This window comes from Tamandua tetradactyla, chromosome 2 (genome assembly GCF_023851605.1).
Source record: "Tamandua tetradactyla isolate mTamTet1 chromosome 2, mTamTet1.pri, whole genome shotgun sequence".
NCBI classification, from domain to species: domain Eukaryota; kingdom Metazoa; phylum Chordata; class Mammalia; order Pilosa; family Myrmecophagidae; genus Tamandua; species Tamandua tetradactyla.
Genome location: NC_135328.1, coordinates 140,989,251 through 141,013,134, shown reverse-complemented (window position 1 = coordinate 141,013,134; position 23,884 = coordinate 140,989,251). Strand labels below are relative to the sequence as shown.

The following is a 23,884-nucleotide window of genomic DNA, read 5'->3' as shown; positions in this document are numbered from 1 at the left end:
CAAGAAATCCTAAGAAAAAGAATGAAAAAATAATATGAAATATGTTGCCTTTCTCTGTGCTTACTGCTTTTTTCTTAGTGGCTTTGGCTATTTGAACATCTTTTTCTTTTTTTTAAATGGTATTTAGGAACTTAAGTTAGTCTAACTGTGCTTTTACTTGCTTCAAATGTTCTGTGGACTAATGTGGTAAATTTAGTATGTATTTCTTTCAGCCTGCTTGAATTTCCTGAAGTTGTGCAAAATAAAGTATTACAATTATTGCCTTATTCACAATGTGCAGGTGAGTTTGTTGGATGTTAGGCATGTCCTTTGTCTTTGAAACCATGTAGTATATTCTGACTTAACAAGGTATCCTGTGTATTATAGAGGGATTTTATCATACAGACTGGTGATCCTACAGGGACTGGTCGTGGAGGAGAGTCTGTTTTTAGGTGAGTTTTTTCTTTATAAATAAGTAAATGAATAAAAATAAAATTGCTCTTACAGTGTTAACTGGCATGTTTCGATCTGAAATTTAAAAGATGTTCAAATATAGGTTCTTTTTCTGAGCTCTCTAATGTCTGTGGCAAAAAGAGAAGTATTTTGAACCACAGTTGTATTTCTATAAAGAGATATTTACTGAGCGTATAATTTAGTACTTCTGAATTTCATTATGAGAGTACTTATACTTTATATTTGTGTGTATTTTCAGCCAATTGTATGGTGATCAAGCAAGCTTTTTTGAGGCAGAAAAAGTGCCAAGAATTAAGCACAAGAAGAAAGGTACTGTGTCCATGGTGAACAATGGCAGTGATCAGCACGGATCTCAGGTGAAAAAATGGTTAAGATGAATTATGCTTTAAAATAAAAAACCGGAAAGGGCCCACAAAATTATCTTTACAGAATTCATTAAAGAGATTATCTGAATCAAAAATATTTATTAGAAGAAAGAATTGTTCTATCTTATTTTATCAAAACTTTCTTTGTTCTTTAAAATATTATGTATATCCATTGTGAAGAATTTAGAAGATACAAAGTTTAAAGAAGAAGATAACATTACTTACCCACCATTGCACCACCCAGAGATTGTCAGCGGCTCACTCTGTGGTCTGTTCCTTTCGATATTTATTGCGTATTTTAAAACAGGCCATGTTAAATACCTTTTATTCATTGTCTTGTTTAATCTTGACAATTCCATTAGTGTGGGCTTTTCTTTTTGGCAGTATGCGAATGAAGAAATGGAGCCTTGGTTTGTGCAAGTATTTTGAGCAGTCAGTGGAATCTATGTATATTGATATTTTATATAGAACTTTATACTTTTAACTTGGTACTAATAACAGATTAGTAAGATTCAGAGCAGTTAGTGTTATCTTTCATGTATTTCTCATCAGTCTGTAACTGGTTCTAATTTGAATCATGGTGTTTTAAAATATTTATTGTGTGTCTTTCTGTATAGTTTCTTATTACTACAGGAGAAAATCTGGATTACCTTGATGGTGTTCATACAGTGTTTGGGGAGGTGACAGAAGGCATGGACATAATAAAGAAAATTAACGAGACCTTTGTTGACAAAGACTTTGTACCTTATCAAGATATCAGGTGTGATTACAATTTATTATGTGAATGTACTAGACAGTTTAATACTGTGATGCTTGACATGTAGTGGTGATGGCATGCGTAAGACTGGTTTCTAGGTAATTCCAAAATGTGAATTAATAGGAACTGTAAGATTCCTTCTATTAAGAAAAGAACCCTTTGAATTTTTAAAAAATTAAATTTTAAAAAATTAAAATTAAAATTCTGGGAATCGAACCTGGGTCTCCTGCATGGAACATTCTACCACTGAACCACCCATGCACCCTGTAGTTTTTATGTTACTATTTATAGTTGCTTATGGTTGGAGAAATTATTAATGCTTCAATTACTTTTTTAAAAATATTTTTATTGATAAAACAACATACAAACACAAACATTCTTAACATACAAACATTCCATACATGGTGTACAATTAGTGGCTCACAGTATCATCACATATTTGTATATTCATCACTGTGATCATTTTTTAGAACATTTGCATCATGCCAGAAAAAGAAATGAAAAGACAAAAGAAAAAACTCATGCATACCATATCCCTTACCCTCCCTCTCATTGGCCACTAGTATTTCCATTTACCCAGTATATTTTAACATTTGTTCTTCCTATTATTTGTTTATTTTTATCCATATTTTTTACTCATCTATCCATATCCTATATAAAGAGAGCATCAGACACAAGGTTTTCACAGTCATAGAGTCACATTCAATTGGTTTTTTAAAATATATGTATTATTGAAAAATGGAGTAAAAGTATTAAGATTTAGGTGTTCATTATTTACCTCTTAGAGTAATGCAGAGTAATAAATATATGAAGCAATGAACAATTGTAGCACTAATTGTGAAATTATACTTTAGATTGTTAATATCTTTGTGCAGTAAAATTTAAGAGCTCATGGGCTTTTTGGCATTGGAATGCTTAAGGCATTTGTTAAAATCTTTCTAAAAATATAGTACAGATTCAGAAATAACTTAAATGTAACATTTGACTTGGGTTTATTTTGTAAGGATAAATCATACAGTCATTTTAGACGATCCATTTGATGACCCTCCTGATTTATTAATTCCTGATGGATCACCAGAACCTACAAGAGAACAATTGGATGTAAGTATAGCCCATTTGTAATTGAAGTATATGTGTATTAATGCTATGCATGGGCTTAGCTCTTTAGCCTGTTAAAACTTAGTTCTTTGGAAGTGATTATCCTGCTTTCAAATTCTTTTGTCTCTTCTACAGAGATAATAGGCTTTTTAAAGCTTTTTTTTTTTTTCACTTCCCTAAATTCCTTTCTTCGATTTCCATTCCACCAGAACAGCTTTAGCTCTGTAAGTACATATAAATACCTGGGAAAATATTTTCTTATCTCCTAATATAGTTAGGAGTGTAGCTTCAAGATTGAATTATACTGTCCTTTTATGAGGGACATAATTGGGAGCCAAGGCTAGAACTTAGAAATTCCGGTAGACCAAAATAGAGTTTTTCCTCAGGTATTTTAAGGTATAAATTGCTGCTTATGAGACTGCCTCAAAGCCAGATAAACCTTTATGATTTGGGAATTGGTGCTTAATTTCTAAGATCATATATCTTCTGGCATTCAGCACTTAGTTGGACACCAGATGATTTCTACATACATTTTATTTTGATTTCACAGTCATTCAGAATCTCAGTGTGGCTGATATTATAGAATTAATTTAAATCAGTTTTCATAGGTTTGTAAGTTTTGTTTCTGATGCTATTCTAATACTTTTGATGGAATTAAGAATAAAGCATGATGTCTTTTGTAGATTTTTTTTATTAATTAAATATATAGATGAGTTATTTCTGCTTTGTAGAGTGGTCGAATAGGAGCAGATGAAGAAATTGATGATTTCAAAGGAAGATCAGCTGAAGAAGTAGAAGAAATAAAGGCAGAGAAAGAGGCCAAAACTCAAGCTATTCTGTTAGAAATGGTAAGATTATTTTATCTTTGCTCAAATAGTTGTTTTGCAGTATATAAGATACATATTCATTGTTGGTGTGCTAGTTTGCTAGCTGCTGGAATGCAATATACCAGAAACGGAATGGCTTTTAAGAAGGAGAAATTGATAAGTTGTTAGTTTACAGTTCTAAGGCCGAGAAAATGTCCCAATTAAAACAAGTCTATAGAAATGTCCAATCAAAGGCATCCAGGGAAAGATACCTTGGTTCAAGAAGGCCAATGAAGTTCAGAGTTTCTCTCTCAAGTGAGAAGGCACATGGTGAACACAGTCATGGTTTTTCTCTCAGCTGGAAGGGCACATGGTGAACACAGCATCATCTGCTAGCTTTCTCTCTTGGCTTCCTGTTTCATGAAGCTCCCCAGGAGGCGTTTTCCTTCTTCATCTCCAAAGGTCACTGGCTGGTGGACTCTGCTTCTCATGGCTGTGTCATTCTGCTCTGCTCTCTTTGAATCACTTTCAGTCTTCAAAATGTTTACTCTTTTATAGGACTCCAGAAACTTCTCAAGACCCACCCAAATCGGTGGAGACATGTCATCACCTAATCCAGTTTAACAACCACTCTTGATTAAATCACATCTACAGGGAGATGATCTGATTATAGTTTCAAACCTACAGTAGTGAATAGGGATTATTCTGCCTTTATGAAATGGGATTTAAATTAAAACATGGCTTTTCTAGGGGACATACATCCTTCCAAACCAGCACAGTTGGTTTGTCTAATTTCTGGCTAAATTTTTCTTTAATAGATTAAAAATTATTAAAGCTTAGCTAACAGTTTTTTTCTGGATTAAATTTTATATGCTGTAATAATACATATGAAAATAAATTTGTTTCTACTGTCAGTACAGTGTCAAGAGCCTTTTTCAGAAATGGAAAGTGGATATCCAACTTGCAAATATTAATTGAATTTCAGTTGTTCAAAGTTATCTCTTTTTTTATCGCATGGGCAAGCACCGGGAATTGAAACCCGGGTCTCTGGCATGGCAGGCAAGAATTCTGCCACTGAGTCACTGTCATACTGCCCTCATCTCATTTTTTTAAAAGTGCTTATTGAAGTATACTGTGTGTTTATTACAGAATGGTTCTTCATTGTACCACTTAGGTATTGAATTTAGATAATAGAATATAGTAATCACAGGATAAAGTAAACATGGATGGAAATTGAACATTCTAAAATATACTTTTTTCTGTTATTAACAGCAAGAAGTTATTTGGAGAACAAGTATTCAGTAGATGATTGGTTGACTTAGGCATTTTTCCGTTTCTTATTTTTGTGGAATAGGTATACCTTTCACATAGTAGATGTGATAAATGTTTGAATAAATGGACAATTAAGCTTTTTTTTTAATTTTGGTAACAAATACATATATTTGAACATACACCTGTCATAAAATTTGCTGTTTTAACAATTTTTAAGTGTTATAATTCAGTGACTTTAAATACTTTTACAATTTTGTGCTCCCATCACCACCTTCCATTACTAAAACTTTTTCATTACCCAAAACAAAAACTCTTTACCCTTTAAGCAATAATTCCCCATTCCCCATCACCCCAGCCCGTAATAAACTCTAATCTACTTTCTATCTCAATGAATTTGCTTATTCTAGATACTTCATTTAAGTGGAATTATACATTATTTGTCCATTTGTGTCTTATTTCACTCAACATGATATGTCTTCAGAGTTCATTGTGTTGTGGCATATGTCAGAACTTCATTCCTTTTGTTTTTGGCATGGGCAGGCACCGGGAATTGAACCCAGATCTCTGGCATGGCAGACGAGAATTCTGCCACTGAGCCATTGTCGCACTGCCCAGAACTTCATTCCTTTTTATGGCTGAATAATATTCCATTGTATAGATATACTACATTTTGTTTACCCATTCGTCTATTGGTGGACATTTGGTTCTTTTCCCCCTTGACTATTGTTAATAATGCTGCTGTGAACATTTGGGTACATATATTTGTTTTTGAATCCCTTTGAGGTATATACTAAAGAATGGCGTTGCTGGTTCACCTAGTAATTGTGTTTAATGTTTTGAGGAACTGCCAAAATGTTTTCCACAGTTGCTGCACCATTTTACATTCCTACAAGCAATGCACAAGAGTTCAAATTTCTCCACATCCTTGCTATCCCTTCTTTTCCGTTTTTAAATAATTAAATTATTATTATTTTATGTGGCAGAATATTCAGATCTATATTATATTTTAAAATTCATGTTAGCATCACCAGTCTGAATAAACAAATACTAAAATTCTAATTCAAGAAAATTTTCTTGAAGTAAAAAAAGTTTTGAAACTACCCAAACTGAAAACACCCAAGCAATGTCAAGAGAAATTATAGTAAAATTACTGGACTTAAAAGAAAACTTCTTTGAATATCTAAGCAAAAAGAGTAAGTGACTTATTAGGATAAAAACATTAAATTTATCAGCAGACTTTGCAACAGCCACACTTTATGCCAGAAGAAAATGGATTAACATGTTTTTTAAGCTTTTCTAACAATATCAAACTTGTAAAACAAAATTGTAAAAGCAATACAGAGGGGCAGTGCGATGGTGGTTCAGTGGCAGAATTCTCACCTGCCATGCTGGAAACCTGGGTTTGATTCCTAGAGCCCTGCCCATGCCATTAAAAAAAAAAAAGCAGTACAGAGAACTTTTATTTACCCTTTACTCACATGCACAAATTTTTAACATTTTCTAATGTCTCCTTTATCATTTTTCTCTCTCTGACTATAAATGTAAGCATATGCATTATTTTTTCTGGACTGTTTTTGAAAGTAAGTTACATATATCGTTCCTCTCTACCTCTTATGTCAGTGTGTATTTCCTAAGAGCAGCAATATTACCTGATACATTCATAGTTCATTTCTAAAAATCAGGAAATTAAAAATTGAAAATAACTGCAGTACATATTCCAATTCTAACAGTTATTTCAGTAGTATCCTTTATAGATGTGTCTCCTTCTATGTAGATTCAAGTCCATGATCAATCATAGAGTGCATTTACTTGTCTTGTCTCTTTAGAGTCCTTTAATCTGAGAGAGTTTCTTATCCTGCATTTATCTTTCTTGACACTGACATTTTTAAACAGTACAGGTCAGTTATTGTATAGATTATTTCTCAATTTCGATTTATCCTTCTGAAGCCTAGTGATTAGATTTCAGATTAAGTACCCCTAGCCAGAACACTACAAGAAGTGACATTGTGTCCTTCTCAGGTGTCCCATCTAGAAGAGTACAGTGTCCATCTGTCCCTCATCACAAGATGTTAATTTCGGTCACTTGGTCAAAGTCATCAGTGCTTGCTATCTCCAGTGCATAGCTTCTCTTTTCCTACTAATAACTAATAAGAAATCCATGGCAAGACACTTTGATACCTTCCAAATATCTTGTTCATTGTCATACTTTCCACCTGTATTTCTCATCCATTCATGATTCTTTGCCTGATGTTTGCGAAGTGGTGATTTTTCCAACGCCTCTGTTCCATCACTTTTATCAGGTGGCATTTTACTATAAGTAATAGTGTTCCTTTCTTACCTGTTTATCTGTCCATTATCAGTATGGACTGTTGGATTCCTATTTTATTCAGTGAGTTATAATGTATTAGTACCCTTGTTTTGATGCTTAAATGATCCCAGATTTAGCCAATAGGCGCTCCTTCAAGCTGGATCCTGTCCTTTTGTCTTTTTTTTTTCTTATTATTAATTAACGGAAAAAAAAGAAATTAACACAACATTTAGAAATCATACCATTCTACATATGCAATCAGTAATTCTTAACATCATCACATAGATGCATGATCATCGTTTCTTAGTACATTTGCATTGGTTTAGAGGAACTAGCAACACAACAGAAAAAGATATAGAATGTTAATATAGAGAAAAGAAATAAAAGTAATAATAATAGTAAAAAAAAAAAAAAAAAAAAACCCTGTAGCACAGATGCAGCTTCATTCAGTGTTTTAACATGATTACTTTACACTTAGGTATTATTGTGCTGTCCATTTTTGAGTTTTTGTATCTAATCCTGTTGCACAGTCTGTATCCCTTCAGCTCCACTTACCCATTATCTTACCCTGATTCTAACTCCTGCTGGACTCTGTTACCAGTGACATATTCCAAGTTTATTCTCGAATGTCCATTCACATCAGTGGGACCATACAGTATTTGTCCTTTAGTTTTTGGCTGGACTCACTCAGCATAATGTTCCTTAGGTACATCCATGTTATTACATGCTTCATAAGTTTATCTTGTCTTAAAGCTGCATAATATTCCATCATATGTATATACCACAGTTTCTTTAGCCATTCTTTGTTGATGGACATTTTGGCTGTTTCCATCTCTTTGCAATTGTAAATAACGCTGCTATAAACATTGGTGTGCAAATGTCCGTTTGTGTCTTTGCCCTTACGTCCTTTGAGTAGATACCTAGCAATGGTATTGCTGGGTCATATGGCAATTCTATATTCAGCTTTTTGAGGAACTGCCAAACTGCCTTCCACAGTGGTTGCACCATTTGACATTCTCACCAACAGTGGATAAGTGTGCCTCTTTCTCCACATCCTCTCCAGCACTTGTCATTTTCTGTTTTGTTGATAATGGCCATTCTGGTGGGTGTGAGGTGATATCTCATTGTGGTTTTGATTTGCATTTCTCTAGTGGCCAGGGACATTGAGCATCTCTTCATGTGCCTCTTGGCCATCCGTATTTCCTCTTCTGGTAGGTGTCTGTTCAAGTCTTTTTCCCATTTTGTAATTGGGTTGGCTGTCTTTTTGTTGTTGAGTTGAACAATCTCTTTATAAATTCTGGATACTAGACCTTTATCTGATATGTCATTTCCAAATATTATCTCCCATTGTGTAGGCTGTCTTTCTGCTTTCTTGATGAAGTTCTTTGATGCACAGAAGTGTTTAATTTTGAGGAGTTCCCATTTATTTATTTCCTTCTTCAGTGCTCTTGCTTTAGGTTTAAGGTCCATAAAACCGCCTCAAGTTGTAAGATTCATAAGATATCTCCCTACAATTTCCTCTAACTGTTTTATGGTCTTAGACCTAATGTTTAGATCTTTGATCCATTTTGAGTTAACTTTTGTATAAGGTGTGAGATATGGGTCTTCTTTCATTCTTTTGCATATGGATATCCAGTTCTCTAGGCACCATTTATTGAAGAGACTGTTCTGTCCCAGGTGAGTGGGCTTGACTGCCTTATCAAAGATCAAATGTCCATAGATGAGAGGGTCTATTTCTGAGCACTCTATTCGATTCCATTGGTCGATATATCTATCTTTATGCCAATACCATGCTGTTTTGACCACTGTGGCTTCATAATATGCCTTAAAGTCGGGCAGCGCGAGACCTCCAGCTTCGTTTTTTTTTCCTCAAGATGTTCTTAGCAATTCAGGGCAACCTGTCCTTCCAGTTAAATTTGCTTATTGGTTTTTCTAATTCTGAAAAATAAGTTGTTGGGATTTTGATTGGTGTTGCATTGAATCGGTAGATCAGTTTAGGTAGGATTGACATCTTAATTATATTTAGTCTTCCAATCCATGAACGCGGTATGCCCTTCCATCTATTTAGGTCTTCTGTGATTTCTTTTAGCAGTTTTTTGTAGTTTTCTTTATATAGGATTTTTGTCTCTTTAGTTAAATTTATTCCTAGGTATTTTATTCTTTTAGTTGCGATTGTAAGTGGGATTCATTTCTTGATTTCCCCCTCAGCTTGTTCATTACTAGTGTATAGAAATGCTACAGATTTTTGAATGTTGACCTTGTAACCCGCTACTTTGCTGTACTCATTTATTGGCTCTAGTAGTTTTGTTGCGGATTTTTCCGGGTTTTCGACGTATAGTATCATATCGTCTGCAAACAGTGATAGTTTTACTTCTTCCTTTCCAATTTTGATGCCTTCTATTTCTTTTTCTTGTCTAATTGCTTTGGCTAGAACCTCCAACACAATGTTGAATAATAGTGGTGATAGTGGGCATCCTTGTCTTGTTCCTGATCTTAGAGGGAAGGTTTTCAATTTTTCCCCATTGAAGATGATATTAGCTATGGGTTTTACATATATTCCCTCTATCATTTTAAGGAAGTTCCCTTGTATTCCTATCTTTTGAAGTGTTTTCAACAGGAAAGGATGTTGAATCTTGTCAAATGCCTTCTCTGCATCAATTGAGATGATCATGTGATTTTTCTGCTTTGATTTGTTGATGTGGTGTATTACATTAATTGATTTTCTTATGTTGAACCATCCTTGCATACCTGGGATGAATCCTACTTGGTCATGATGTATAATTCTTTTAATGTGTTGTTGGATACGATTTGCTAGAATTTTATTGAGGATTTTTGCATCTGTATTCATTAGAGAGATTGGTCTGTAGTTTTCTTTTTTTGTAATATCTTTGCCTGGTTTTGGTATGAGGGTGATGTTTGCTTCATAGAATGAATTAGGTAGTTTTCCCTCCACTTCGGTTATTTTGAAGAGTTTGAGGAGAGTTGGTACTAATTCTTTCTGGAATGTTTGATAGAATTCACATGTAAAGCCGTCTGGTCCTGGACTTTTCTTTTTAGAGAGCTTTTTAATGACTAATTCAATCTCTTTACTTGTGATTGGTTTGTTGAGGTCATCTATTTCTTCTTGAGTCAGAGTTGGTTGTTCATGTCTTTCCAGGAACCCGTCCATTTCATCTAAGTTGTTGTATTTATTAGCGTAAAGTTGTTCATAGTATCCTGTTATCACCTCCTTTATTTCTGTGAGGTCAGTAATTATGTCTCCTCTTCCATTTCTGATGTTATTTATTTGCATCCTCTCTCTTCTTCTTTTTGTCAATCTTGCTAAGGGCCCATCAATCTTGTTGATTTTCTCATAGAACCAACTTCTGGTCTTATTGATTTTCTCTATTGTTTTCATGTTTTCAATTTCATTTATATCTGCTCTAATCTTTGTTATTTCTTTCCTTTTGCTTGCTTTGGGATTAGTTTGCTGTTCTTTCTCCAGTTCTTCCAAGTGGACAGTTAATTCCTGCATTTTTGCCTTTTCTTCTTTTCTGATATAGGCATTTAGGGCAATAAATTTCCCTCTTAGCACTTCCTTTGCTGTGTCCCATAGGTTTTGATATGTTGTGTTTTCATTTTCATTCGCCTCGAGGTATTTACTAATTTCTCTTGCAATTTCTTCTTTGACCCACTCGTTTAAGAGTGTGTTGTTGAGCCTCCACGTATTTGTGAATTTTCTGGCCCTCCGCCTATTATTGATTTCCAACTTCATTCCTTCATGATCCGAGAAAGTGTTGTGTATGATTTCAATCTTTTTAAATTTGTTAAGACTTGCTTTGTGACCCAGCATTTGGTCTATCTTTGAGAATGATCCATGAGCACTTGAGGAAAAGGTGTATCCTGCTGTTGTGGGATGTAATGTCCTATAAATGTCTGTTAAGTCTAGCTCATTTATAGTAATATTCAGATTCTCTATTTCTTTATTGATCCTCTGTCTAGATGTTCTGTCCATTGATGAGAGTGGCGAATTGAAGTCTCCAACTATTATGGTATATGTGTCTATTTCCCTTTTCAGTGTTTGCAGTGTATTCCTCACGTATTTTGGGGCATTCTGGTTCGGTGCATAAATATTTATGATTGTTATGTCTTCTTGTTTAGTTGTTCCTTTTATTAGTATGCAGTGTCCTTCTTTGCCTCTTTTAACTGTTTTACATTTGAAGTCTAATTTCTTGGATATTAGTATAGCCACTCCTGCTCTTTTCTGGTTGTTATTTGCATGAAATATATTTTCCCAACCTTTCACTTTCAACCTATGTTTATCTTTGGGCTAAGATGTGTTTCCTGTAGACAGCATATAGAAGGATCCTGTTTTTTAATCCATTCTGCCAGTCTATGTCTTTTGATTGGGGAATTCAGTCCATTAACATTTAGAGTTATTACTGTTTGGATAATATTTTCCTCTACCATTTTGCCTTTTGTATTATATATATCATATCTGACTTTCCTTCTTTCTACACTCTTCTCCATACCTCTCTCTTCTGTCTTTTCATATCTGACTCTAGTGCTCCCTTTAGTATTTCTTGCAGAGCTGGTCTCCTGGTCACAAATTCTCTCAGTGACTTTTTGTCTGAGAATGTTTTAATTTCTCCCTCATTTTTGAAGGACAACTTTGCTGGGTATAGGAGTCTTGGTTGGCAGTTTTTCTCTTTTAGTGATTTAAACATATCATCCCACTGTCTTCTAGCTTCCATGGTTTCTGCTGAGAAATCTACACATAGTCTTATTGGGTTTCCCTTGTATGTGATGGATTGTTTTTCTCTTGCTGCTTTCAAGATCCTCTCTTTCTCTTTGACCTCTGACATTCTAACTAGTAAGTGTCTTGGAGAATGCCTATTTGGGTCTAATCTCTTTGGGGTGCGCTGCACTTCTTGGATCTGTAATTTTAGGTCTTTCATAAGAGTTGGGAAATTTTCAGTGATAATTTCTTCCATTAGTTTTTCTCCTCCTTTTCCCTTCTCTTCTCCTTCTGGGACACCCACAACACGTATATTTGTGCGGTTCATATTGTCCTTGAGTTCCCTGATACCCTGTTCAAATTTTTCCATTCTTTTCCCGATAGTTTCTGTTTCTTTTTGAAATTCAGATGTTCCATCCTCCAAATCATTGATTCTGTCTTCTGTCTCTTTAAATCTATCATTGTAGGTATCCATTGTTTCTTCCATCTTTTGTACTTTATCCTTCACTTCCATAAGCTCTGTGATTTGTTTTTTCAGTTTTTCTATTTCTTCTTTTTGTTCAGCCCATGTCTTCTTCATGTCCTCCCTCAATTTATCGATTTCGTTTTTGAAGAGATTTTCCATTTCAGTTCATATATTCAGCATTAGTTGTTTCAGCTCCTGTATCTCATTTGAACTATTGGTCTGTTCCTTTGACTGGGCCGTATTTTCAATTTTGTGAGTGTGATCCGCTATCCTCTGCTGGCATCTGGGCATTTAGTCAGATTTCCCTGAGTGTTGGACCCAACAGGCTGAAAGATCCTTCTGTGAAATCTCTGGGTTCTGTCTTTCCTATCCTGCCCAGTCGGTAGCGCTCGTGGCACACGTTTGTCTGAGGGTTCCACCAGCAAAAGGTGCTGTGGGTCCTTTAACCTTGGAAAACTCTCACTGTGTGGAAGGTTCGCCAGCCGAAGCGGCTTGGAAAAGTGCCAGCTGGCCCGGGGTTCCGAACGCTGGGAGGGTCGCTGGCCGCCGCAGCCCGGGAGAGCGCCCGACCGAATTTCCTATTCGGCCCGGGGCGCCAAGCGTGGAGGGAGGGCACCAGCCACCACGGCCCGGGAGAGTGCACCATTCCCAGCCGGACCAGGGAGTCACGTGTTTGGAAGGGACCCCCCCGGTCACTGTTCTCCGCGGTCTGGGGATTTCCGAGCCAACTCTCTCAGTTGGTCCGGGAGGCCTCACGTGGTGGGGGCGCCAGCCACCGCGGCCCGAGGGGACCGCCTGCCCAATTCTGCCAGCTGGCCTAGGAAGGAGAAAGGAAGGGACTCCGGCCGGGAAACCCCGCGCCCCTGGGCGATCTCACCACAGCTGGTTCTCCCAGACAGTAAGCCGTTCCAGGATGGGGTACGCCGTCCCTTTGATCTCCGTTGTGGCTCCTGGAGCTGCTCTGTATCGTCTCCACTCCCCCAGTAACTGTTCTGGAGGAGGAAAGGTGAGGGTGGCAAGGCTGTCGAGGACGGTGGCGGAGGAGCTGGTGAAGGCGGCAGAGGGCACGGTGGTGGTTGGAGAGCCGCCGGAGCAGGAGGAGAAAGGGAAGGATAAGGTGGCGGATGGAGCCCTGGAGCAGGAGGGGAAAGAGAAGGGCAAGATCGCGTCGAGAGCGCCGCCGGCGGAGATGGGGGAAGAGGAGGGCTGGCTGGCTGACGGCGGGAGCGCCGCCCGCGGAGAAAGAGGGAGCGGAGGGCTGGCTGGCGGCGGGAGCGCCGCCCGCGGAGAAAGAGCGATCCTGTCCTTTTGATTCTCACTATTAACAGCTTTCATCTTTTGCTTTCTTTTCTAATAAGATCAGTTTCTCTTATTAATTTACATGTATTATAATAATAATTCAACTAGTGTTTTATAGTATTAATTTTGAACTTCATAGCTATTAGGAATGTTTAAAATTTCTTTATAATTTTTTAAAGTTAGCTTTGACTAAAGGGCATTTCAAATTATTTTAATTTATTAATTTTTTTTTTCATTTATACTTCCTTTCTTTAGATGTGGTATTTCTACCATTCATTATGAGTGTCTTTTGGGGATTTTTACTGATTTGCTCTTCCCTTTATGTGTTGTGATACTTTGTATTGGACATAGGTTATTATTATCTTTTAATAGACTGTAGAAACATTGGACAGATCTTGCTGGCTCTATTATTGTTGCTTATATTTTCTGATTTTCAGGGGTTTTTTTTTACATGTTTATTCAAGAGGAAACACTTTACATAGTAGTAATCTTAGCAGAAATCTTCTGTGGAGTTTTTGAATATATGTATAAAGTAGCGTCTGTGTAAAGGAATATTGGTAAGAGCCCATGAGAAATACAGTTTTCCCATAGTGAGACCAGTACCATCAGCATTGTTCTCTTTCATTGTCCTCTCACTGACTCTGCAGCATCTAGGTGAGCTCTTTTTAGTGCTATAGTTCGGGGTGAAATTAGCTTCAGTTTGGCTGAAGTGGAAGATGATACTGACCGAGAGAGAACAGTATTCTGCAATAGTTGCAATTCCATCTTGAACAACAATGTGGAAAGTGTTGGGTTTTGCAGGCTGCAGAAAACTACATTCAGTATGATATTTTTTTCAAAAGTTCAGGAATAAGTAAAACTAAACAATGTATTGCTTATATATGTACCTATGTGTTAAAACTAAAGAGGTGCAAGGGGATGCTGGAAAGGAAAATTAAAAACCTGGATATTATCTCTGGTGAGAGAAGCAGAAGAATAATTGAATCAGGAAATATTTTGGTTCTAAAGCTAGGTGGTTGAACTCTTAGGTGGTTTTCTTTTTATGCTTCATAACTTAGATGTGCTTTACTCAAATTCTTTCCTTTTTTTTAAAATCAGTCAAATACTTAAAAGGAAAAAAAAGAAAGGAAAAAAGTAACACGGGATAAAATTGGGGCTTTGAAGCCAGATAGACCTTTGTTCAAATCCCAGTGTTGCAGCTTATTACTGTGTGGCCTGGGGCAAGTTATTTATTTAACCTTTTTGAATTTCACTTTAGTCATCTTTAAAATGGAATTGCAGGATTGTTTAAGAATTAACAGTAATTTATATAAAATGGTAAGCGTGGTGTTCACAAAGTAGGTGTCAAGTAGCTGTGATTATTGTTACTATCAGGAGTAAGTTTGCTTTGAATTTTGAAATCTTACTCATATTTCTCTTTCTTATCTTTCAGCTTATAGTGTAAATTTAGATGTTTTAGGGAGATTAGCATTATGGGATTAGAGTGTCTAGAATGGAAACTAACGAAAGGAATTGGTTTGTTATTCTTTATTTGTAATTTAGGTGGGAGATCTACCTGATGCAGATATTAAGCCTCCAGAAAATGTTCTATTTGTGTGTAAGTTGAATCCAGTGACCACAGATGAGGATCTGGAGATAATATTTTCAAGATTTGGGCCAATAAGAAGGTAAGTTCTAGAATTACAGACAGGTTTAGAAAAGCTAGATATTAATTATTGCTTTTCTAACAACGTAATTTGAAATAGCCTTTGAACTCTAGGAGAATTTTTACAGGTGAGTCTTTGGATAGGGAAAAAAAATTTGTTTATACACACATATATATACCACATACACACACATAATTGAATGATTCTTTTCCAACACAGAGATTATCACTCTAAAACAGGAAATGAATGGGAAGTTTAAGTCTAGTTCTGTAATATTCACTGCAATCTTCTTTAATAATTAAAATTTTTATCTCACTTGACTTCTCCCTAGAATAATCAGTACTCAGTGTTAAAATTATTTTGACTAGAAATTTTCCAAAATTTTACTTTTGGCTAATTTTCCCTGTTTTATTCATGTAAAGTCTATGAAGCTGAGATAAGGGAAATGAAGAATTATTGGTTGATGGGTAAGAATTTCTATTTGAGGTAATGAAAATGTTTGGGTAATGGATATTGGTAATGATAGCATAATATTGCAAATATGGTTAAAATGGGAAATTCAGAGTAGTATGTGTCACTACAGTAAGAATTTATTTTAAAAATTTTTATAAATAATGAGATGGGGCAACAAAGAAATGGTTTATACCTTGGCAGGGCGAGCGGTAGTAGGAGGTAGGGTACAAAATCATACAAATGTAGAAAGGTTTTGCTTTCCAAAAAACAAAAAAAAGGCTTTGAACCTAGTATGTATATATATATGAGAAAGGAGACTATTTTGTAATGGGTTAAAAAGTATGATTTTGTGTTTAGAATTTCATTTCCTGTTTTTAAAATGGGACTTTTGATACATGGGGAAGAGGATAGGTCGAGTGCTTTGATTTGCAGCTGCCAGCGGTCTCACTTGGTCGTTAAGGGATATGCATTCTGCATAATAGGTATACTGTAGGGTTAAATTTGAGCTTGGTTTATATTAAAATCAAAAATTCCCAAAGCATAAACTTACTAAATAACTAAATAATGTATGGCTGTGCATATGTTAATCTACAGTTATATCAGATATTCCATAATTTGTCTATATTTGGACTAAAAATGCATTATGATTTAAAAAAATTTTTAGCACTAATTTACTTTTGCAAAAGAAAAATAAAATATTTTAATTTTATTCTTCCTATTAATGTTCATGAAATTTAGAACTGCATACCTAATTAGGACATTTAGACCAGAATCCTGGAATTTTAATCGCTGGAGTGGTGAAATATTTTTTAAAAAATAATTGTTATTGAAAAAATTTAGGGGAATATAGTTCCATAAGTTAACTTTGCCTTTTAGAAACTGGCTGATTTTGTTCTTTGCTTTTGGAGAGAGTGAGTGCTTTCTTTTTTTTTAAGTCACTTTTTTAAACTTCCTTTCAGTTGTGAAGTTATCCGGGACTGGAAGACAGGAGAATCTCTCTGTTATGCTTTTATTGAATTCGAAAAGGTATGTCATAACATAGATGTATTGTTTGATATTTATTTTATTGTTATATAGTATTAAAATGTGAAAAAAGTATAGAATTTCTTCCAGTTGTAAATGTCAGAAAGTAATTTGTCATTCTTTAGGGACCCAAGAAAAATAACTTTATTTTTATTAAAAGGGGGATAAATTCATCAACTGTTGATGTTAATTAAATGCGCTTTTATTTTAGGTTCAGACAGTTTGCAGGAATGTGTCTTTAGAACTTTTCAAGTATTAGGAAAAGTCCTTCACATTCCATTAATGATTTTCTGTGTCATCTTGGCAGAGATAGATTGGAGTAAAAAACTTGTGTTAAGATCAAGATATTAGTTCAAGCTCCAACATTGAAAAGGTAGTAAATGATATTTGGCAGTTTATTTAACCCTTTTTTCTAAGCCTTTCCTTCCTAGTAAATAAAACTCGACTCTTGGATTAGATGGTCACTTCTTGAAATGTAATAATTATTATGTTGCTCAAATACTTACTCTAAACCAGGCATATGCATTCTTTACCTGCGTTTAATTTGAATTCCACTTTAGTCTTCTTTAAAATGGAATTGCATGCTTGCTGTAAGAATCAGTAGTAATGTATACAAAGTGCCTAGCACAGTTTTCATACAAAGTAAGTGTAACAGATGGATACTGTCCTCCTTTTCCAAATAAGTAGACTGAGACACATGGTGGGAATGTAACTTGTTCCAAATCATGCAGCAAGTGAATGTCACAGCTGGGATTTGTACGTAGCTGTGTCTAACTTTGTTGCCATTCTTTTAGCCATTATGCTATTTCTATGTGCAGATTTGGACTGATGGGTGTTCACTAGTAGTAGCTTATTCTGAATTATAGTTTATTCCGAATCGTTTATTGAACATCTACTATATTTTAGGCATTACAGTAAGTCCTAAGGACACAAGACTAATAATGCAAGGTTGAGAAAGACAACAGACAGTAAGAGAGTATACTTTGATGCTGTCAGACATACCAGAAATTATATATTCAGGATAAATTGGTGCCAGCAGAAAGGAGATCTCTTCCTTTGGTTTGCTATGAAAACTTTTTATAGATTTGACAATGTCATTCCATCTTTGACACTATAGGATATATTATTTATTTGCTCACATATATAATTTCATTTCATTTATATCAGATAGGCTAATGACTGCCTGTGTTTCTCAGTCTTTTGCAGCCATACTGTTTTTTGGGAATTTATAGTTCAGTTCATCTTTAAAGCACAGGACAATGAGGATAACTGAATTCTTTTTGTCATGTTTGAACATTTCAGATGTTGAGGTGGATCTTTTGCAGCTTTTTTTCTCTTCTCTTGAAAATCTGATTAAAGTATTCTGCTTCGTAATTCTGTGCATCTTCATCACCAAGTATATGTTTTGCATAAGGCAAGTTCTCTGTGCATTGGCTAATCTGATCCCAAAATGTCTTCATACTAAATACTGAAAGGCACACAGAAAATGTACAAATTATAACTAAATAGCTTGGTGAGTTATCACAAGAAATAAAACATTAGCAAAAAAATTACTAACATCCCAGAGACTCTCCTAATGCCCCCTTCCCATCATTTCTCCTGTTACTTCTTTTTTTTGGGGGGGGGGTAATTAATTTTTAAATTTAAAATATATATATAACAAACAAGCACAAACATTCTTAACTTATCATTCTATTCTACATATATAAGCAGTAATTCACAATATCATTACATGGTTGCATATTCATCTTCATGATCATTTCTTACAACATTTGCATCAATTCAGAAAAAGAAATAAAAAGATAACAGAAAAAAATTATACATACCATACCCCCTACCCCTCCCATTCATTGATCACTAGCATTTCAGACTAAATTTATTTTAACATTTGTTCCCTCTATTATTTATTTTTATTCCATTTGTTTTACTCATCTGTTGATAAGGTAGAGAAAACGAGCGTCAGACACAAGGTTTTCACAATCACACAGTCACAGTGTGAAAGTTGTATCATTATACAATCATCATCAAGAAACATGGCTACTGGAACACAGCTCTGCATTTTCAGGTAGTTCCCTCCAGCCTCTCCATTACATCTTGGATAACAAAGTGATATCTACTTGATGCATATGAATAACCTCCAAGATAACCTCTCGACTCTGGAATCGCTCAGCCATTGACACTTTGTCTCGTTTCACTCTTCCCCATTTTGGTCGAGAAGGTTTTCTCAATCCCTTGATGCTGGGTCTCAGCTCACTCTAGGGTTTTACGCAATCCCTTGATGCTGAGTCTCAGCTCATTCTAGGATCTCTGTCCCACGTTGCCAGGAAGGTCCACACCCTTGGGAGTCACGTCCCACGTAGACATGGGGAGGGTGGTGAGTTTGCTTGTTTTGTTGGCTGGAGAGAGAGGCCACATCTGAGCAACAAAAGACGTTCTCTTGGGGGTGACTCTTAGGCCTAATTTTAAATAGGCTTGACCTTTCCTTTGTGGGTTAAGTTTCATATGAACAAACCCCAAGACTGGGGCTCAGCCTATAGCTTTGGTTGTCCATACTGCTTGTGAGAATATCAAGAATTCAACTTAGGAAGGTTGAATTTTTCCCCGTTCTCACCATTCTTTGCAAATACTTTTCCACTCACTGATCAAATCACTCTGGGATTCATTGGGGCATCACTGTGGACAAACCAACAAAATCTCATGTCCTACCCAAGGTTCCATGTACTTATGTTGTTCAACCAAGCTATCTACCTAAGTTATATTAGGAAATACACTAGTCAAAATATAAACTTTGTACCAAATACACATTTTTTGCTTTAGTCTCACATAAGTTGAAATTTTAAAATATTAATTACCATCTGTTTTCAGCACCACAGTAATGACATTCCTTTGTTCTTCCTCATGCAAAAACATTTTTAAAATTTGTACTTTTAGTCGCTATCATTATATACTCTAGGCATTCCTGTATTATACCATCTCAGTCTTTATCGTCTATCTTTCTTTCTGATTTCATTTATGCTCCCAGCCCTCCTCCCTCTGTCATTCTCACATGCAGCTTCATTCAGTGTTTTAACATAATTATATTACAGTTAGGTAGTATTGTGGTGCCCATTTCTGAGTTTTTATATTCAGTCCTGTTGCACAATCTATATCCCTTCAGCTGCAGTTACCCAATATCTTACCCTATTTCTGTCTCCTGATGGTCTCTGTTACCAACAAAATATTCCAAGTTTTATTCACTAATGTCAGTTCATATCAGTGAGACCATACAGTATTTGTCCTTTTGTTTTTGGCTAATCTTACTCAGCATAATGTCCTTAAGGTCCGTCCATGTTGTTACATACTTCATAACTTTATTCTGTCTTACAGCTGCATAGTATTCCGTCGTATGTATATGCCACAGTTTGTTTAGCCACCCGTCTGTTGATGGACATTTTGGCTGTTTCCATCTCTTGGTAATTGTAAATAATGCTGCTATAAACATTGGTGTGCAAATGTCCGTTTGTGTCCTTGTCCTCATGTTCCTTGAGTAGAGACAGCGTATAGATGGGTCCTGTTTTTTAATCCATTCTGCCAGTCTATGTCTTTTGACTGGGAAGTTTAATCCATTAACATTTAGTGTTATTACTGCAAGGGTAGTACTTTCTTCTACCATTTTGCCTTTTGGATTTTGTATGTCATATCTAACTTTCCTTCTTTTTTACCTTTACTCATGGTCTTCCTTTCTACACTGTTATCCACACCTCTCTCTTCTGTCTTTTCATATCTGTCTCTAGTGCTCCCTTTAGTATTTCTTGCAGAACTGGTCTCTTGGTCACAAATTCTCTCAATCCCTTGATGCTGAGTCTCAGCTCATTCTAGGATCTCTGACTCATGTTGCCAGGAACGTCCACACCCTTGGGAGTCATGTCCCATGTAGGTAGACATGGGGAGGGTGGTGAGTTTGCTTGTTTTGTTGGCTGGAGAGAGAGGCCACATCTGAGCAACAAAAGAGGTTCTCTTGGGGGTGACTCTTAGGCCTAGTTTTAAGTAGGCTTGACCTATCCTTTGTGGGTTTAGGTTTCATGTGAACAAACCCCGAGAGTGGGGGCTCAGCCTTGATATTTTTGTCTGAAAATGTTTTAATTACTCCCTCGTTTTTTTTTTAATTTATTTATTAATTAAAAAAAATTTAGCAGACCAAATAAAACACCAACATACATAATCAGTAATTCACAATATCATCACTTAGTTGCATATTCATCATTTCTTAGAACGTTTGCATCAAGTCAGAAAAAGAAATAAAAAGACAATAGAAATAAAACGGAAATAGAAAAGAAAAAAAAAGATTATACCTACCATACCCCTTCCCCCTCACTTTCATTGATCACTAGCATTTCAAACTAAATTCATTTTAGCGTTTTTTCCCCCTATTATTTATTTTTATTCCATATGTTCTACTCATTTGTTGACAAGGTAGATAAAAGGAGCATCAGACACAAGGTTTTCACAATCACACAGTCACACTGCGAAAGCTATATCATACAATCATCCTCAAGAAACATGACTACTGGAACAAGGCTCTACATTTTCAGGCAGTTCCCTCCAGCCTCTCCATTACATCTGAATAACAAGGTGATATCCACTTAATGTGTAAGAATAACCTCCAGGATAACCTCTCGACTCTGTTTGGAATCGCTCAGCCATTGACACTGTCTCATTTACTCTTCTCCCTTCTGTTCGAGAAGGTTTTCTCAATCCCTTGCTGCTAAGTCTCAGCTCATTCTAGGGTGGTGAGTTTGCTTGTTTTGTTGGCTGGAGAGAGAGGCCACATCTGAGCAACAAGAGAGGTTCTCTTGGGGGTGACTCTTAGGCCTAATTTTAAGTAGGCTTGACCTATCCTTTGTGGGGTTAGGGTTCATGTGAACAAACCCCAAGACTGGGCGCTCAGCCTATAGCTTTGGTGGTCCACACTGCTTGTGAGAATATCAACAATTCAACTTGGGGAAGCTGAATTTCTCTCTGTTCTCACCATTCCCCGAAGGGGACTTTGTAAATACTTTTCTACTCATTGATCGAATCACTCTGGGATTCATCAGGGCATCACTGTGGACAAACCAACAAAATCTCATGTCCTACCTGAGATTCCAAGTACTTATGGTGTTCAGTCAAACTGTCTACGTAAGTTATATTAGGAAATGCACTAGTCAAAATATAAATTTTGTACCAAATAAACATTTTTTGCTTTAGTCTCACACATAAGGTGACATTTTAAGATATTAATTACCATCTGTTTTCAGCACCCTGCAATAATGACATTCCTTTGTTCTTCCTCATGCGAAAGCATTTTTAAAATTTGTACTTTTAGTCACTATTATTATACACTCTAGGCATTCCTAGATTATACCATCTCAATCTTTAACATCTATCTTTCTTTCTGATTTCATTTATGCCCCCAGCCCTCCCTCTATCATTCTTACATGCAGCTTCATTCAGTGTTTTAGCATAATTGTATTACAGTTAGGTAGTGTGATTTAGGTTTTGATGAAGTTTTCCATGTCTGTTCGTATATTCTGAATTAATTGTTTCAGCTCCTGTATCTCATTTGAATTGTTGGTTTGTTCCTTTGACTGGGCCATATCTTCAGTTTTCCTAGTGTGATTTGTTATTTTTTGCTGGCGTCTAGGCATTTAATTACCTTAATTAGTTTATTTTGGAGATTTCTTTCACTTCTTTTACCTAGGGTTTTCTTGCGGAATGAATTTGTTGTCTATCTGTTTGACATTCACTTCAGCTTTTTCTGGACTTCTAGCTTAGGTTTATTTAACGAAGGAGAATTTTTCATTTCTTGTTTCTTGCCCTGTTTGTATGGTGCCTTTTCCCCCCACCCTTAGGAGGGTCTACTTAGGTATTATAGACCCCAGCCGGATTTTCCCAGAGCAAACTGGCCTCTTCTCAGGAGGAAAGAGTCACCTGCGTCAATTTTCCCTGAGGGTGAGTCCCAGAACGTTGAAAGACTTCCCTGTGAAGTCTCTGGGCTCTGTTTTTCTTATCCTGCCCGGTATGTGGCGCTTGTGTGCCTGCAGGTCCCACCAGCTAAGATGATGCAGTACCTTCAACTTTGGCTGACTCTTCCTCCTCGGGATGTGGTGGAGACAGAAGAGAGGTTGTAGGCTGGTTTTAACTGCTTTGAATTAACAAGCCAATTCCTTGAGGGAGGGATTCCACCCGAGTTGGGCTTCACCTCTCGCCTGGGGAAGGCACAGGCTCCAGACAAGCCCTCAAACGAGCTTGTTTGTGCCATGCCTGGGGCAGTTGCAGCCTGAGAAGCCCTGCTGCTGAATCCAAAGGCAGTGAAGCCTTTGTAGAAACAGAGCCACAAAAACCTCTGTTTCCTTTTTTTTTTTTCCTTTTTTCTTTTTCCGTCAACCCTGCCCCCTTGGCACCAGGGCAAAAATGAGCAACCTCTGCTTTGACCAGGTTCACCAGAGCTGGGGGCCTACTTTTAGTAGTCAGAATTTGTTAATTAATTCCAATGTTGGCATTTGGTTGGGCTCAGCCCCTGCTGCTGGTAACGTCTCTTTCCTTTCCCCTCTGGGAAGCAGCCTGTGGGGGAGGGGCACCGGCCGCCACGGCTTCTGGAATTCATGGTTCTGGATGGGTTCGCAGCTGGTCCAGACTGGGGTATGCTGTGTGTCCAGTCACTGACGTGACCCCAGGAGTTGTTCTCTACTGTTTCTGGTTATTTAGTAGTTGTTCTGGAGGACGAACTAAGATGTGCACATTGCTAAGCCGCCATCTTGATTTTCTCCCTAGGTATTCTTTAGGATTGACTGGAATGGTTTTGGTTGGAGTTTGACAAGTTATGATAGGTAGCAGTGTCTAACTGAAGCATTCAAAACAGTGACCTCCAGTGTAGCCTCTCAACTCTATTTGAACTCTCTCAGTCACTAATACCTTATCTGTTACATGCTTTCCCCCTTTTGGTCAGGAAGGCATTGTTAATTCCACATTGCCAGGGCCAGGCTCATCCCTGTGGGTCATCTACCATGCCACCAGGGAGACATTCATCCCTGGATGTCATGTCTTATGTAGTAGAGAAGGGCAATGGTTTCACTTACAGAGTTGGACTTAGAGAGAGAAAGGCCACATCTGAGCAACAATAGAGATCCTCTGGAGGTGACTCTTCAGCCTACCTATAGGTAAGCTAAGCTTGTCCATTGCATACATAAGCTTCAGAGAACA

At 36.6% G+C, this 23,884-nt stretch overlaps 1 protein-coding gene across 1 annotated transcript in view; it reads left to right on the top strand.

Moving 5' to 3' along the window:
* Positions 1-23,884, top strand: part of PPIL4 (peptidylprolyl isomerase like 4) — a 69,129-nt gene that overhangs the window by 18,455 nt on the left and 26,790 nt on the right. The window contains exons 2-9 of the mRNA XM_077149220.1: positions 213-280; positions 367-431; positions 692-809; positions 1,436-1,578; positions 2,580-2,676; positions 3,405-3,521; positions 15,084-15,208; positions 16,600-16,666. Coding sequence (XP_077005335.1) covers positions 213-280; positions 367-431; positions 692-809; positions 1,436-1,578; positions 2,580-2,676; positions 3,405-3,521; positions 15,084-15,208; positions 16,600-16,666 — 800 coding nt within the window. The remainder of the gene's footprint in view (positions 1-212; positions 281-366; positions 432-691; positions 810-1,435; positions 1,579-2,579; positions 2,677-3,404; positions 3,522-15,083; positions 15,209-16,599; positions 16,667-23,884) is intronic.